Below are 18,518 nucleotides of genomic sequence, written 5' to 3' on the forward strand. Positions count from 1 at the left end.
TTCCTCGAGATCTCTGTATTTTGAAATTTTTTCAGTGTGTCTATCTAGAAGATTGTTATTATTTGGAATTGCCACGTCGATGAATAGTGCTGTGTCCTCATCCTTATTGAGCAATATGAGGTCTGGTCTATTGTGGGTTATTTTCCGATCTGTGAGAACAGTGCGATCCCAGTAGAGCTTGTGATTTTCGTTTTCCAGCACAGCATCTGGATGGTAATTGTAATAAGGAACCTTTTTCGAAGTTAGAAGTTGGTGTTTTAGTGCCAATTCTTGGTGAAGAATCTTGGCAACAGCATCATGTCTATTTTTGTACTCCGTGCCCGCGAACTTCTGACATGCCCCGGTGATATGCTGGATAGTTTCATGTGTCGCACAGCCATAACGACAGCTATCGTCCGCCACTGAGGCATCCTTGGCGATGTATTTCATGTAATTTCTTGTTGAAATCACCTGATCCTGGATGGCGAGCATGAAGCCCTCTGTCTCAGGAAACAACCTTGCGGAAGTCAACCAGTAGTTCGACGCAGATATGTCGACGTAATCATGGTTGACCTCATTCTGGTGCCTCCCATGCAAAGGTTTGCCAATAAGTTTCCAAGTGATCCTGGTGTAGCTTTAACTACTCGATGGAGTTCTGACGAAGCTGCCTTGCTCAAGAAATATTTTCGAAGTCCTTCGATTTCCTGGGACATACGGTTGGACAAATCAACAATTCCTCTACCCCCAAGATGTCGTGGCAGCTCTGTCCGTTCTATTGAGCTTTTGAGGTGATGTTTATTGTGTTTAATCAGCATCGTCCTTATTTTTCTCTGTAAAGCTGCTAAATCGGTGGTCGTCCAAGAGATAATACCAAATGAATAGCTCAGCGCCGAGCAAGCGTAGGTGTTAATCGCTTTTATCAGATTCTTGCTGTTAAGACCAGTTCTCATTATCCTCGTCAATCTTCGGGTGAACTCCTCCGATAATTCTTTCTTCATCTTGGTCTGATTGATTTTTCTTGCCTGTTTTATGCCTAGATACTTGTATGTGTCTCCTTCCTTTAATGCTTTGATTTCTGCACCTTCTTTGAGTTTGAACGTACCATCTTCTATTTTCCCTCTCGTTATGTTTAGCAGTCGACATTTTTCTAGTCCAAACATCATTTTGATGTCTTCCGAGAATCCTTCCACCATTTTCAGCATCAGTTGCATTTGTTTTTTGGTAGATGCGAAAAGTTTCAAATCGTCCATTTAAAGGAGATGATTCAGTTTCATCATAGTTCTACTGCCGCTCTTGATGGAAAATCCGTAGTCCGTAGAATTCAATCTATGAGACAAGGGATTCAGGGCCATGCAGAACCACAGAGGGCTCAGCGAGTCTCCTTGGAAAATTCCGCGTCTTATTGGAATAGGTCCTGTTGTAATGGAGCAATCTGCTGCTTTCATTTGAAGACTAGTACGCCAGGTTGACATGGCGTTTTTTAGGAACTTAACAATATTGGTATCCACCTTGTAAATCTTCAAGATCGTCAAGAGCCATTCGTGAGGAATAGAATCGAATGTTTTTTTGTAGTCTATGTACGCAGCGTAAAGATTCCTTCGCTTGGAGAACGCTTGATTGCAGATAACTGAATCTATTATTAGTTGTTCTTTGCACCCTCGGCTGTCTTTGGTGCATCCTTTCTGTTGCATGGCGATGATGTTATTCCTTTCGCAATGGTTGTGAATTCGGTTTGAAATGCACGATGTGATTAATTTGTACATCGTTGGAAGACATGTGATTGGTCGGTACTTGGATGGGTCTTCTGTATTCCTTTGGTCTTTAGGTAAGAGGTATGTTGTGCCATGGGTAAGGAATACTGGCATTCTTTCAGGATTTTCAATGACATCATTTATTGCGGAGGTCAATTTGTCATGCCTGATCCAAAGTTTCTTGATCCAGAAGTTCTGTAATCCATCAGGCCCAGGTGCTTTCCAGTTGTGCAGTCCTCTGATAGCTGATTTTACTTCTTCAATTGTGATCATGTCATGCTGCATCGGCTCATATTTTATAGCTTCAGATTTTTCATCTTCAATCCATCCGGTATCTCCATTGAACTGAGGTTTCGTTGATAATTGTTCGGTCCAGAATTGTTCAATGGCTTCCTTTGGTGGTAACTTTCCATTTTCTCCATCCGACGATGTGAGTGACCGGTTGAAAGATTCTTCCGACTTTTCGAATGAATTATTATCTCTTTTCCGGCTATAATTACTTTTATATCTCCTCAGGCGTTCTGCATACAGACTTAATTTTTGCTTCAGAGTGTCGAGGCAATGGTGAGCTGTAGCATTCTCCGTCTCTCGTTCTGTGTGTGTCCTGTTTCTATCCATGATCTCTTTGGCAGCTTTCACAACCTTTCTTCCTCGATTCCCGTTCAGGTAGTCCGTCAGTCGTCCAATGTCTCTTCTTAGCCTTTCTGTTTTGTGTTGAAGACGTTTCTGCCATGCTGGCGCGTGTAATTTGTGTAATTTTGGACCATCGTTGTTCGTTCGGCGAATTTTTGCCCCCATGGTTTTCGCTGTCGTAAGCGCTGCAGAGTGAAAAACTAGATGCAGATATTCCAATGAACTTCCGTTCTGTAGGTATTCAGGTAAAACGTCCTTATTCAAGATGTCGATTATAAGTGACAGTTTCTTGGATGTATTGAGTCGTGGAGGTGCTACTCGATGAAGAGGATCTGTTCCTTCCAGTTCGGCAAAGTATCCCCTCATGTCAGAGTCAACTTGTCGGTGAAGCTCTTCCCTATCGTCCTGGTGTTCAGGCTCACTTGCGTTGCAAGATGGACTTTCAGTATCAGTTTCTTCTGCCTGTTGTTGCCCAGGCATGTGAATTTCATCAGAGGTGTTGGTGTTATTCTCTATTGTAGGCGGACGCTGAAGTTCTCGTTTAATTGCGTCGATTCGGGCCGTTGGTATTAGTTCATTTCTCAGAATTACGCGGTACTGGTCTGCCACTCGTTGTTCAGTGACATTGAGATTTGGGTATGCGTTGCAGAATTCCTCATGGAGCCTTTTCTTATAGTTGTTCGTGTTCTGCCCTAGTCCCGTGATGGAGTTATATATGCGCACAATAGTTTCATTCATGGACGTTGTCCACTTCATGCGCTTTCTAACTAACCCCGCTTGGGTGAGCACTGGCTGAATATCCTGCGCAGCACCTTCAGCGGTTCGAGTCGGCAATTTAATTGGACTCGTTGGTTGATGTTGTTGCTTTGGAGCTGAAGCTTCCTTTGCAGCAGGAGCCCGCTTCCTCAACATCCTGCCACCGACGTCCCGCATGCTGTCATGTCCAGCGCCGGCTCCAGACATGCCCTGACGATCCCCAGGCAGCGACTTGTTTCCGAGGCTTCTCGTTATCACCATTTTCATGGGTTTGTGCTCCCCTTTCTCGGTTTGGGTGAGGAGTAGAGAAATGAGAGCAGAAAGAGCACCCCTATAAAGGATGTGAAAGAGAGAGGAAAAAGGAATGGGACTGCGGACAGCAGGCGTGGCTGGCTGCACCGTCCACGTCGTTACGATGGCTACTTGGCAGGCCATCTACCAGATAGCTGCTGCCAGGCAGGCCAGACATTATTATTATTATTATTATTATTATTTGCGACCGTGCGCCACTGGTCCAAGCGTTCGGCTATTTCCGTCAAACAGTCTGCTGGAAACAGTCTGCCAACTTCACAGCGGTGAATATGAAGATGATTTCTCATAAGCTTCAAATTCGATTTTACTCTTTTTGATAGCCTCTTGTAGTATGTATCAGTATGAACAACCTGTATATTTTCATACGTGAGACGGCAAGGCCTGTGAAACCTTACATCATTATTAGAACGTGCCTCAGATAGATAGAATTAATCTTGAAATAACACGTAATCGATATCTGTATGTTTATAACCATTGTCATTCATATTTATCAATTCATGATGTATTATAAACACAACCCGTAAACAATGTATAAATAATATATACCATTTGGCTAAGGAAGATTCATTCAGTGTGTGTATTCATTCATTATTGAATTACATCATACAGTTGTCAATTCTATAGTCTGCGCTCCGTTCAACATGTCTTAAGAAATAAACACCTTTGATGAGTCTGCCGAACATTATTCGTCATCCCTCCACCGCATAGACGATTAGCCGAACCTACCCTAGTTGGGTACATCACATGGCGATCCTGCCAGTCGTATGCGGTTAGAGGTCCATATGGTTTTGCCTGAGTATTCGTAACCAAGCCAAGATGGGATTGAAACGAGAGCCGACACTAAATTAATGAAGAACGCACTACGAACTGCCGAGATGAAAGTGCTCAGAAACGTCCTAGGCCTCACATTACGAGACAGAAGGAGAAACGAAGAAATTCGAAGGGAATGTGATGTTCCGGATATAGTCCGATGGGGTCGCAATAGGAGAAGCCACCAGGATTTAGTGTAAAGGAAGAATATACCGTAAGAATTTTTTCCTTGTTATGTCTAATTGTCCATGGAATTTGATGAACTATTTGCCGAGTTAAGTAGGGTGTCTCAAAAATTCCTCGAAAATATCAAAAAGGAGCCGCGAGAACGTAGGGAACGGGCCGACAGAGTCGATAAATTTCTCAATGAACTAGTGCAGTTAGAATATAAATTTATCAAGTTGAATAAAACTGTCAAGTCGGAACCAAATTTTCTCATAGCATTGAATCCTCACCAAGCAATCATAGAAAAGTCACTGTCAGAATCTAGAAAATTGCTTCAAGAAAGGTCTAAATTAATTGAAGATAAACAGCACTCAGAAAAATCAACAATGACGGAAAAATTTGACTTGAGGACAGCATCCTCTTTATTGCCAGCTATTACTAATGAAGAAGAGTCCGTATTGCAATTAATTGATGCCATAGAGTTATATACCGATATGCTCGATGATCAAGGTAAAAAGTCTCTGATCAATTATGTGCTAAAAATCAAATTGACTGCAAATGCTAAATTGAGGTTACGGAAAGAGTATCAGAAAGTTGAAGATTTGGTAATAGATATGAAAAAAACCCTCATAACAAAAAAGTCACCAACAGCTTTATCAACTCAACTCCACAATCTGAAACAAGAGAATAAGACAATAGAAGATTTTGCTAAACTAGTTGAACAGTTGTCTCTCGATTTAACGATCGCTCAAGCAGATAATGCACCCGAAGCATTAACTGTTTTAGCCAAAGTGAATGAAAAAATTGCTCTAGGCGCATTCTCCAACGGATTACGAAATACGGAAATCAGAACTATCATAAAGGCAAGAAATTTTGACAACCTCAAAGATGCTGTAGCATCAGCTAAGGAAGAAGAACTTGTAAAAATTTCATCTCAAGCATCTAGCCAGAAAGTTTTCCATATGAAAAATTTCAATCGAAATCGTAATGATTTTAATCGAAAAGGAAATTTTGACCATTCACATCGAGGTCGTGACCGCAAAGAGAATACCAACAAGCCTAATTTCAATTCAGCGAAAAATAATTACGGACAAGGTCGCGGTCGCAAGTTCACCAATCATTCGAAAAACAATAACAAATGGTACTCGAAACAGCAGAGAGCATATTTTGCCGATAATGGCACAAACTCTTGTACAGAGCAAAATACCGAAGCAGATAAGTTTTTTCGTGACCAACAGTCATGTTAGTTACAATTTGAATGCTTTGAATTATGTTTCAGTGAAATATGGCAAGAATGAATTGAATTTTTTAATTGACACAGGTGCAAGCATTACCTGTATATTTTCAGAATTTTTAGCGAAAGGAGAATATTTAGATACCAAAGAAAAAATAAAGATCAAAGGTATAGCCGGATGCACATCTTCCATGGGCTCCGCAAACATTTCAATTATTTTCAAATATGCAAAATTCACCCATAATTTTTCAGTTATAAAGTCCTTTGACTCAAGTATACAAGGTGTACTAGGATCAGATTCTTTCAAAAAACACAAAGCAGTAATTGATTACGAAAATTTCATTTTGAAACTAAAGAAAAATAATGGAGAAATTAAGGTACCGTTGAAATCCAAAGTTGAACATTATACTATTATACCACCTAGATGCGAAATAATTCATTATTGTCATACTGAGGAAACAGAAGAATGTGTCATTCTAAACGAACAAATATGCGAAGGCGTTATCATCGCAGGAATGATCGCAAAACCGGAAGATAATAGAGTTCCAATTAGATTGTTAAATGTGAACGATAGAGAAATAAAGTTGAAAAATTTTATTCCAAAACTGGAGAGTCTTTCAAATTTCGATGTTATAAATTATGGTAGAAATGAAATATCCGTACAAAGAGTAGATGAAATATAAGATTCAAACAATATGAAATCATTGAACAAGGAAGAAATAGCTTCCGTACAAAAAATTTGTGCCAAGTATGCAGATATTTTTCATGTAGACGGTGATCCTTTAACTGTTACCAATTTATACCAACAAAAAATTTTACTCAAACCAGATGCTCAACCAGTTTATGTAAAACCGTATAGATTACCGCATTCGCAGAAAAATGAAATTCATAAACAAGTAGACAAAATGCTACGAGACGGGATTATAGAGGAAGCCAGATCTGAATGGTCCTAACCGTTACTAATAGTACCAAAGAAACCAGATCACAATGGAGTTAAGAAATTTCGAGTATTATTAGATTATAGATTACTGAACAAGCAAATTAAAGGTGATAAATTTCCATTACCAAACATTACTGAAATACTAGATTCCTTGTCAGGAGCAACTTACTTTTCTCATCTAGATTTAGCGCAAGGATATTACCAGCGGGAACTACATCCCCAAAGCCGACCCTACACTGCGTTCACAACTGAAAGAGGTCAATATCAAATGAAAAGACTAGGAATGGGTTTAAAAACAAGCCCTAGCTCATTTTCAAGACTTATGACAATAGCTATGTCAGGTTTAAATTACGATTCATGTTTTATTTATTTGGATGATTTAATAATCTTTGGACATTCGTTGCAAAACCATAATCAAAATTTAGTGAAAGTATTACAACGACTGAGGGAGGTTAATTTGAAATTGAATCCTAGTAAATGTGAATTCTTGAAGAAGGAAATGTTGTATCTAGGTCATATCATTTCGGATAAGGGCATTTCGCCAGATCCAGAAAAAATCGATGCTATTTCACGATATCCTGTACCTACAAGCTCTGAGGAAGTAAAACGTTTTGTTGCATTGGCTAATTATTATAGGAAATTCATTCAAAATTTTGCAGCAATCGCTCAACCTTTGAACAACTTATCACGCAAAGGAAAAATTTTTCAATGGACGGAAGATTGCGAAAAATCATTTCAAACCTTAAGGCAAGTCCTTCGGACAGCACCTATTCTACAATATCCAGATTTTTCAGAGAATAACGAATTCATTCTAAGAACGGATGCTAGTGGATTTGCATTAGGTTCAGTTTTATCAAATTCTAATGACCATCCAATAGCCTTTGCTTCACGAAGTTTGAATCCAGCAGAAAAGAACTATTGTACAATTGAAAAAGAACTCTTAGCAATAGTTTGGTCAGTCAAACATTTCAGACCTTATTTGTATGGACGGAAATTTAAAATCTTAACAGATCACCGACCACTGATTTATTTGTTCAGTATGACCAATCCATCTAGTCGATTAACCAAATTCCGTTTGATTTTAGAAGAATATGACTTCACGGTTCATTATGTAAAAGGTTCAGAAAATGCAACAGCAGATGCCTTATCGCGTATTAAAATAGATTCAGCAGAGCTCAATGAAATGACGAACGGTATAGTTGGAAATATATGCGTCATGACGAGATCTCGAACTAAAAATGAAGTAGGTTCTAAACAACATGAGACGAATGCCACCGATGGCAAAAGGATTGATCACCCTGTTGTTGTCGAAGTTTTAAAACGTCCAGCAAAAAGTGCTGAGTTAAGACCAATTTCAGAAAAAGAATTTAGTAATTTGAAAAATCAACATTTAGAGGATTACAATGAGAATTTAATATATAATGTGAATTCACAAATTATTTTCATTAAGCAGGATATCCGATCAGCGTACGACTTAGGTACATCGTTGAGGAAACTGGAAAACTTATGCGCAGAAAATAATATATTAGAATTGTACCTCATAAAGCTAGCTACTAATAAAAAATTTTTGAATATGTTGACAAATTATAAGAATGAAATTCTAGGAACATCCTTAAAGATTAATATAATAAGAGATGTAACGCGAATCGAAGACAGAGAATTAAGGCAAATAATTTTAAACGATTTTCACATGCTTCCAACCGGTGGACATGCAGGTATCGAACGCATGTTCAACAATATCAAAAGAGAGTATTTCTGGAATGGCTTAAGATCTGATGTTGAAAAATTTGTAAAGAAGTGTGATGATTGTCAACGTCATAAACATTCTTTACCTAGAAAAGAACCTTTGACAATCACTACCACAGCTTCGTCTGCCTTTCAGAAAATTTTTCTAGATCTCGTAGGTCCATTACCTATAGATATCGAAAATAACAAATATATACTCACAATTCAATGCGACTTAACCAAATTTGTAGAGTGTTACCCACTACCAAACAAAGAAGCAGAAACAGTTTCGAAATCTTTTATTCAAAACTTTGTTTTAAGATATGGTATACCTTCTGAAGTTGTTACAGACCAAGGCACTGAATTCTTATCAAGAATATTTAGTGAATCGTGTGATTTGCTCAAAATTAAGCAATTCAATTCAACAGCTTATCACCACGAAACACTAGGTGCGCTCGAAAATTCGCATAAACACTTAGGAGCTTTCCTTCGTATGCACGCAGCTAAGGAAAGTAACAACTGGAGTAATTGGGTTCCGTATTGGTGCTTTTCATATAACAATACCGTTAACTCTTCAACTCGCTATACTCCGTACGAATTAGTTTTCGGAAAACCTAGTAGATTGCCACAAAATTTAAAAAACCAAGTAGATCCAATCTACAATTTTGACAACTATCCGCTTGAACTAAAATATAGGTTGCAAACGGCATGGAAAGATGCTAGAGAAAACTTGGTAAAGACAAAATTGAAGAGAAAAGAGAGTTTCGACAGGAAATGTAACGAAATAAACTATAAAGTAGGAGATAAGGTGCTCTTGAATAATAAGAACATTGACAATAAACTTGACCCCTTATTTAACGGTCCCTACGAAATAGTGGAAGTGCGAAACCCGAACATTATTGTGAAAACGGCCAACAACAAACTCAAAGAAGTGCACAAGAACAGAGTGAAACCGTATTTCTCATAACTAGTAATAATTACTAATCAGTGATTAGAATTAAGAATTAGATTAGGATATTAACGTATTTAACTTTGTAGATTTAAGACCCATTGAGACTGTGATATGTATTATATATATATGTATATAGTTATTAAGTTATGGATGAGAAAAAAAAAAAAAATTTTTCATTTTTGTATAAAAAATTTTTTTTTCTCACAAAGAGGGAAGGTGTAGTATGTATCAGTATGAACAACCTGTATATTTTCATACGTGAGACGGCAAGGCCTGTGAAACCTTACATCATTATTAGAACGTGCCTCAGATAGATAGAATTAATCTTGAAATAACACGTAATCGATATCTGTATGTTTATAACCATTGTCATTCATATTTATCAATTCATGATGTATTATAAACACAACCCGTAAACAATGTATAAATAATATATACCATTTGGCTAAGGAAGATTCATTCAGTGTGTGTATTCATTCATTATTGAATTACATCATACAGTTGTCAATTCTATAGTCTGTGCTCCGTTCAACATGTCTTAAGAAATAAACACCTTTGATGAGTCTGCCGAACATTATTCGTCATCCCTCCACCGCATAGACGATTAGCCGAACCTACCCTAGTTGGGTACATCACAAAATTCTTATTTTCCAATTCACGGAGTTTTTCATCGCGACTTGAACGCAATTTGAGAGTTCTCGATAAATAAGAAGGGCAATTTGGAAGTTTGGAGGGTACGGCATCTCGTTTTAGTCTGGCAATTTTTAAAATTGCGGTTATAGACTCGCCAGTTTTTGAATCCGTTGCAGTAGAACAAGTAATTATATTTTCTTTGACAAAATGTAACTCACAGACCCTACTGAACTTCGATGGAGAAAAATTTTCCCTGTGAATAGCTGCCAACCATTTAGCAGACATACCTGCATCTGTTGGAAAACGGAAAGCGTGTACCTCAGATCCATTCTTATAATTTCCACGGCATCCGGGCACACAACAGGAATATTGCGATAACACACCTCAACACGAATTAATCCCGTTAAACTGAACTACGAGAAATCAGGGGAGAAAAACCGCGTTACTCATGCGCGTGACGCGTAAACAACTACTGAAACTTATTCGCCAGTCTCGACACCTCGCTATGCTTACGTCACGCGGCTGTGACGTCAGAGCACCGAGTCCTTGTGTTCTCGGTGTTGTTGCTTTAGTACGTACGTTGGCCATCTAGAGGGATTAGTTTATCTATGTCCGGTTTGCTTTTTTGACATCAAACTTTACACTGACATTTCTAATGAGTTATTGTTCATTGCTATGGTAAAGCAATTTTTTTTATGCATAGAACTGGTCACTAGATATCAATACATATACTAGATATATACATTGCTCTGATCAACGCCCGCCTCTCCTCTGAATTTCTGGAGTGAATTGATTGCTTTGAATCCTAAATCTCTATGCACCCGTAATGCGCTATCGTTGCCCAGCTTTCCAGTGATTATAATTATTGCCTATTTTCTGCTCTGTTCTTTTGGGATCTAATCTTCATTTTCAAGCTCATTTTCCTTAATTACTACATAATGTTTGAAGTCATCTAAAAGAGTTCATTGGATTTCTCCTGGACGCTTTCTATTGAAAACTGCTAGATGCTAGATACAGGGTGTATTCATCTAATTTTACCCAGTTTCCTTTGAAGAAATATTTTTTTAGCCTTCCTATATAAAATCTCATTTTCGATTCCAGGAAATCTGACCTGAGCAATCACTTCTGTTTTAGCGAAAACAGTCGTTTTAGACGTTGAACATTTTTTTGACTTTCCATTCCATTTTCACTTATAGTAACATCAAACTCTAAACCGTTAAAGGGTTAGTAAATTTCTCATTCTCTTTATATTATCTTTGTCAGATGTCTTGATGAATTACATACACTTGGAGTAGTCTACAGAGTTTTTTCAGCTCTGTTCCTAATGACGTGGCAATCGGTGGTGCTCGATACCCGTTTTTTCATTTAGACGTGCTACTTTTTCAATATAGGAACTGTAGCGGATCAATCAAATTTTTTTTTGTTTGAGATATTTTTTGTGGACTCTATTAATTTTTGAGTTGTTATATTATGTCTGCTCCGTCACATAAAGTTGTGAATAAAATGAATATAAATAAATACGATGCTAACGATAGCCAATGATTCGAGAGGAATTTCCACGAGGAACAATAGAAAGAAAAGAGGGAATGTTTTAAAAGGAAAAAGGATTAACCGTGTTTTTCTCGTCTTTCTGACTCTCCACTTTCCAAATCATTGAGTTTTGTACCTGATCGAATCCCCTTGTGAATAAATAAATAAATCATATATGAAACTAACATTTTGCGAATCATTTTTCACGATTAAGTTTAGTTTACCAAAGAGTGAAAATTTCTCATTTCCAACACATATTAGGTATATCTACAACAGAGTAAAGATGATGATGATGATGATTTTCAACTCTTTTGCGTATATTTATCATATTTGAAAATATTCAAGATCCCATTTCTATTGATTGCATCAAAATCGGGCAAAATATCAGAAAGACATGAAAAGATTCAGTTTCTTTGAAAACTAAATTTTTATAGATACCCCTGTTAGAAGCGAAACGATAAGCTAATTTCAGCTGATGCTTTAATACTTAAGCTGTGAGTTATATTTACATTAGCGCTCAGTTTAGATTCATATATCAAAGAAAATAAATACTTCAATGGACCCACCTGTTTCATCATAAAAGGGGTAATGAAAAAAAATGTGAAATTTCGGTTTTGAAGTGTTTTAAAATTAGCACAAAAATAACGTGTGGTGCTTTTCAATCAAATCTTGTAAAGAATCATATGAAGTAGCAACAGCAACGTCCAAATGAATAATTTCCAAAATTTCTCGTGGTAAAATATATATACATATTCCAAAATTTATTTCCTATCGGAATAATTGGTCCCAATATTAGGTCCAAATATCAAATTAAACACTTTGTTTCTGCACGTGACATTTTCAATTTCTTCTTCCTTAGGCTGGAAACGCACCGGATGCAACATTTTGTTGCGAGACGTTGCGCATCATTTTGTCTCGCAACAAAATGTTGCAAGCTAAAATCTAACTATCTTTCGCTTGCAACATTTCGATTGCAACAAATTTTTCCTAGTGTATTTCTGAAGTTTGACAGGATCACACGTATTTTGACTTTCGTGTTTACGAGGTGAATTAATTTGTATACCTACGTATAGAAAATGGACCCGAATATCCTTATATGGCTATTTCTTCAATTACTGGATCCTAAAAAGAAGATTTGGATACATCCTTTAAACAAAAAAAGAAACATACTGGGATTCATTGGAGAGCTCAGGAATGATCCAGATAAATTTGAAAACTATTGCCGAATGAACATCGAAACTTTCGACCATCTTTTGAAGAGAGGCTTTTCATAACATTACGGTAAGTTTTCATAAATCAATTTGATATCTTTATTTGTGTACATTCATATTTAATTTGAAACGAAGAGATTAGTGAAAAATAGTAGGGTTTGAACTCGAATAGGATTCAAAAAACATCGTTCCGAAAATATTCCTTCTGCCGTTCCTGGCTCGAAAACTAGGAGGGTCGGAGAGATTACACATTTGTTTGCGCTGAAGTGTGCAGTAGTTTTCCAGGAATGACATTGCGTCAGCCAGATACCATTTCTTTTTCTTAGCACCAGACCCGCTAGGCGTATTTTCGATCTGCTGAAGGTATCTGAGATACGCTGTTCTCAAGGAAGGCCATTTAGCTCTACACTCACTAGCTGAAAAAAAAAGACAAAAAAATTGAGACGAAATATTGTGTTCAGGTTATCGCGTCTTGAAAATTTTGAATCAATATTTTTCACAGTCCTCAATACAAGAAAAATATAATTCAATACATTAATCCTCCACTTCGTTTTTGAATCGGAGAATGATACCAGACGATTGATGGACCTTTTTGCACGCGGTCTGTTAAAGAGACCGTACACAGTCATAAAACTCATAAATTTATCATGCCAGAGAGCGCATGCCGCGTCAGGGCTGATGTGGTTCTCGCCCAGCTGCATCGGCGGTGTCTTTGAAGATTTGCGGAGAAGTGCTATGGGTTTGAATGTAGTTGGATGAACTTCATCTGTCGATTGTCATCATTTACTAACTGAATTTCGCTTGAAGATTCATTTAACTGTCATTTGAAAATGAATTGTATTTATGATGAATGGTACTGAAGGAGTCTATCATCACAAAAAGCTGTAGTTTCAAAATAAAAGATTACACATTGTCCAAATTATATTGTTTCTAGGGTGTAAAAAAAAATTTCAATTAATGGTTGAATTTGACTGGGTTATATTTTCATGTTGTTGATTTAGTTTCTTATCGATTCATTTTATTCCAGGTTTTTTGCAACTGGAGATTGCTTCAAGTATATTCATTACAATATGCGAATCGGTGCAACGACAGCTCGAGAAATAATAGAAGAGACTTGCGAAACATTGTGGGATGTGCTCTCTCCGATGTATTTAATGTGTAACCCAACTCCACAGAAGTGGCAGAAAGATGTGGAGCGATTTGAAGAACTATGGAATTATCCCAATGTCTGTGGAAGTGTGGATGGAAAACATGTCAGACTTCAGAAGCCTCATAATGGCGGATCTGGTTTTTACAACTACAATAATTATCATTCAATTGTTCTGCGAGCAGTTGGTGATGCAGATGGCAATTTTCTGATTGTGGACGTCAGCAAAGCTGGTAGACACAGCAGTCTTTGGAAGAAATTTTATTGAACAAACACTGAATCTATCAAGACCCCGACAGCTTGCACCTGATTGTGAAACTCTATACCCTTATATATTTTTAGCGGATGATGCTTATTCATTGAATAGAAATATGATGAAACCTTTTGCTCGTTCATCACTGACATCAAACAAGAGGAAAATATATAATTACCGACACTCAAGAGCTCGCAGAATCGTGGAATGCGCATTCGGGATGATGGCTAAAAAATTTCAAATCTTGTCTAGACCGATGTTAGTCAACCCTGATTTTGCGGAAAAAATAACTTTAGCTTGCTGTGCGTTGCACAACATGATAAGAAAACAGGAAGGAACAGTTTCCAATGCTCGCGAGGAAATGATGAATATAGACATAGGGGAATGTGATATTCAATGAGAAAGGGTACGTTCAAGAGCCTCTAGCGCTGCATACCAAGTGAGGGAAAATTTTGCAGACTTCTATGTGTCACCTACTGGTTCGTTTTCCTGACAGGAATTTATGATTTCGAGAACACGTGAGGACGTTTAATTGAAAAAGATCTATAGAACTTCCTCAAAATATCTCTCTAATATACATAGGCTAAAACAACATTTGTAGGTCAAAATAAATAATATTTCTCACATACCTGTAGAACTTAATTCCTCCGCTATTTCCGACCATAATCTATTCAGAACATCAAGATTATGATGTTCTTTCATTTTATAATTGTAAATTGGAGGCCGAGCTTCTATCAACACCAATAGCTGATCACAGTCAATGCCCACTTCACTTCTACTCATTTTGCGAATGCACGACTTCAAGATCCAAAAAACACCAATCCCCCTAAATGTTCGGAGAAGACTGTTCTAACGTCTTCTCTCCAGGCCTCAGCTGGGCAGTACCTTTTTCGAATGCAAAGTCTGGCGACGTTGCTAGCGGACAGTCGAGTTGCGTCCGATAAAAGTCGGATGGAACTCAATTTTTTGTGATCGGATCAATAACTTTTTTCCTGGTATCACCCTCACACATATTATTATTCATTATTATTATTATTTCGGAGAGTTTGGAGGTTATGAAGACTATTGAGAAATATCCTAAAACATTAACTGCACTGCGCATTTGCTATTTTTTCGTGCTTGATACTGAAAAATAAGTTCTGTAATGAATCGCTCCAAGTATACCTACAACTATATCATTTGGCCATCAGGATTTTTGTTTTTCAAGAGACTACTGAAACTGAAAGGTGAACTTTGTCAAAAATATCGAGTGTGGTCTGACTATGTTTCGGGTGAAAAATTGGAAATGAATTCAAAAATAGAATATTTGTCTCCAAATATGTAATGGCACTAGAGTTTGATGATTGTTGTGGATATAATCATTTCCACTGCATGAGTTTACTCAATTATAGTAGTTTTCTGCTTTTCATCAATAAGTTACGAATATGTAGCGTACTAAAAGTTACAGATTGGCTTACAGATGAAAGCAGAATACTTCAATTAGTCACGAAGAAGAAGAAGAAAACAGTCGAATTTTCATTACAGAATAGTACAGGTGTAAATTTTCTTGCATTGGTGACGCAATGAGGTATAGTATGCCTCATAATGTAAAAACAAGAAGTGACCTAAATCAACTATTGACTAAAGTATAGTTTGGATTATTTCTAGTCATTAGCAGGACAACAGACGATCAATAGATCAATCCTCTAGTATGTTGCAAGGTGAATGTTGCAACCTCTTCGGCAGGGCTACTTCGCCTTTTTGTTGCGAAACGTCTCGCAACAACTTTCTTCCCATTTCATTCTGAATGGAACGAGAAGCTTGCAACATCTTGAAACAAAATGTTGTATTCGGTCATTTCGAACCTTCGGTAGAGCACCTACTAATTTTGATGTGAAACACCTCGCAACATTTCGCAACGTCTCGCAACGTTTCGAACCCGTGTTACAAGCGGTGCGTGACGTCCCATTTGATTCTGAATCTGAAGAAAATGCGGAGCTTGCAACATCTTGCAACATCCCGCAACGTCTCGCAACAAAATGTTGCATCCGGTGCGTTTCCACCCTAATGAGCTGTATTCAGAAGATGAGTTGGTATTTCAGCAGAATAGGGTTACTCAACAATAGATTTTCAAATTGTTAGATTGGAAGAAGAGGATCTTCAGAATGGCGCTCACGATCGTCCGACCTTCCACCACTCGATTTTTTTTTGCGGGGTCACATAAAAAATAGAATTTATTCTACTCAGCCCGAATTCTTAGAAGAATAACGTCATCGTATTGTCAACGAATGTCAACAAATGACTCCAGCGATGTTACAAAATATTCTTCAACGGTTTGAACATTTGTGAAACTAACAGTTTTCAAAAAATTAATTTTCTAACTCGAGATTCTCTTTCTTAAAAAGTACTTATGGCAACGTTCTCTTGAAAAACTGATTCACAGAGTATCTGTTTCAAACTGAAGTTGAACTTTCTTTTGATTTTCCTGACCTAAAGACTTTCTGACTTTTCCGCAAGCAAATATTTGCTGATTCGAGTAACTCCAAAAACTGAATAAATATATATATATTGTAATGAACCCCAGTTTTCTGAGGAAAATTGGAGTTCATCTTAGTGAATTTTTTCGTTTTAAATTTCCGTCTTTGAAAATATTTTAATTCTCGAATATTCCGTACGTTCATTCCGACAGGCGGAGTAAATGTAAAAAACCGCTTATCTGTATTTTACGTTGTTTTTCTTACATGCCGCTGAAGATTTCAACGTTTTTCATCTGTTGATATGCGATAAACCGGAGCTGACGACGTTTTTCAGTCTTGTCGCATTCTGGAATTTTCAGATTTTTACCGTGAGAGGGGATATGCCTATAAGAACAAATTTTCCCCCCGCGACGGTCACTTTTCGACTTTTCGACTGTTACTTCAGTTCGTCGGCTCACTTTTGAATTTTACTTCAGTGCTTTCCTTTCGCTTGAGTATTATTTCGCTTTCTAACGTGGTTTCTAACTTCTAGTATAAATTCAGTTGGTTTTCCGTAGTACTTTCGCCGTTGAGAATAATCATTTTGTGTTATTTGCATCAGTGCTTAGAATTAATTTTTTGGTTTTTTTCTTTTTAAATCCTTTGAGTTTCGAGTGCTTGAAACAAAGGAGGTAGGTCCCCGTCTGTACCGTCCAGTTTCTTTGTTAGACCTACGCCGTTACTGCTTTAACTTTGACACTGCTGTACTGTATCGTTTCCTGTTGTATTTTATCGTTCTTTACCCTGTTTCGCGAGTCTGACTTTTCCCTTCGCTATCAGTCATGGCGTGTTAACCCTTGGGGTACTGAAGGGAAAGTTCCGTCAACCCCCTGTCCGCGTCATAAGTGTTAAATCCGAAATCTCTTCTTTTCTGTCAGTCATGGCGTGTTAACCCTTGGGGCAGAGAATAAGAGATACCGCAAGTAGTCAGTGAAATCCCGTAGTGGCGCTAAAAATAGACATTTTCTTCGCTGTCAGTCATGGCGTGTTAACCCTTGGGGCAGCGAATAAAAGTCTCGAACAGATCCGCCCTTATTGTGTTTCATTCCCGGAGAAATACAACTACACACCGATACCGTATAGCAAGTCCTTAGCATTCGTCAGTTCTGGTTGGCGCATTTTTGTTGAACCGTTGATTTTTCACTACACCCGGTACAAATTTCATAAAGTGCTCGTGACCGGATAAGATTTCCCGAATGTATTTTCACTGATAGAATCACTCATATTTTATATCACACATATCTCCCTTGTACATACAATTAGTTTCCGAAGTTGTGAATAAACTTTTACATAGTTCGATTTTGACTTCTTCGTTGTCGCTACTACCCTAGACAACACCGAGCTCTGTCTCTGGCTAGCAGCTACTCTGGTAGGTTTGCTATTCTTCCTATTGAAAAGAATAGCTGGCGCTCGAGATTAAGGGCTTCTCCGAGAAACGCACGTTACAAAATGGCGCCCGAGCAGGGACAGTGCAAAATCCAGTAGGAAACAACAGAGGTGAGAAACATTAACCGGACAGTGAGTGAATTCCCGAAACAGTGAGTAAAACCTAAGAACAGTGAGTAACTATTTCTTGAACCGAGAACTGTGAAAAATAAACTTGATCTGTGTTTTATTACCTGCCACCCTGTATTGAACTGTTATACTGTGAATTGAATTGGACTATATTCTGAAAATTTTCCTATTGTTGAAACCTATTGGAAATAATTTAATTAATTTGTGATTATTCCTTTTGCCGATTACTTTATTGAGTTATTGAAAACTGAACCGTTGTTGCGCCGTTATATCAGTGAAAATTATTTCCGATTTCTTATTATTTCTGATTTATTGAATTGAACTGTTTTAATTTCGTGTTGAAGGTGAGTGAATTTCCGAACATTGAAAAATTTATTGTCACAATTGGTAAAATTTAATAGGTTTGGTTTACCTATCGGTTTAATAGTGAATCACCTATTACCCTGATGATAACTTGTTTACCTGCAATTATTTTCT

At 37.6% G+C, this 18,518-nt stretch overlaps 1 protein-coding gene across 1 annotated transcript; it reads left to right on the forward strand.

The window, feature by feature from the left end:
• The first annotated feature begins 4,774 nt into the window (after nt 1–4,774).
• LOC123316540 lies at nt 4,775–5,541 on the forward strand. The gene is made up of 2 exons (XM_044902666.1): nt 4,775–5,172; nt 5,505–5,541. The coding sequence occupies exons 1-2, from the start codon at nt 4,793–4,795 to the stop codon at nt 5,539–5,541; spliced, it is 417 nt and encodes a 138-aa protein (XP_044758601.1). The 5' UTR covers nt 4,775–4,792.
• Nucleotides 5,542–18,518: the final 12,977 nt, after the last annotated feature.

This window comes from Coccinella septempunctata, chromosome 7 (genome assembly GCF_907165205.1).
Source record: "Coccinella septempunctata chromosome 7, icCocSept1.1, whole genome shotgun sequence".
Classification (NCBI taxonomy): domain Eukaryota; kingdom Metazoa; phylum Arthropoda; class Insecta; order Coleoptera; family Coccinellidae; genus Coccinella; species Coccinella septempunctata.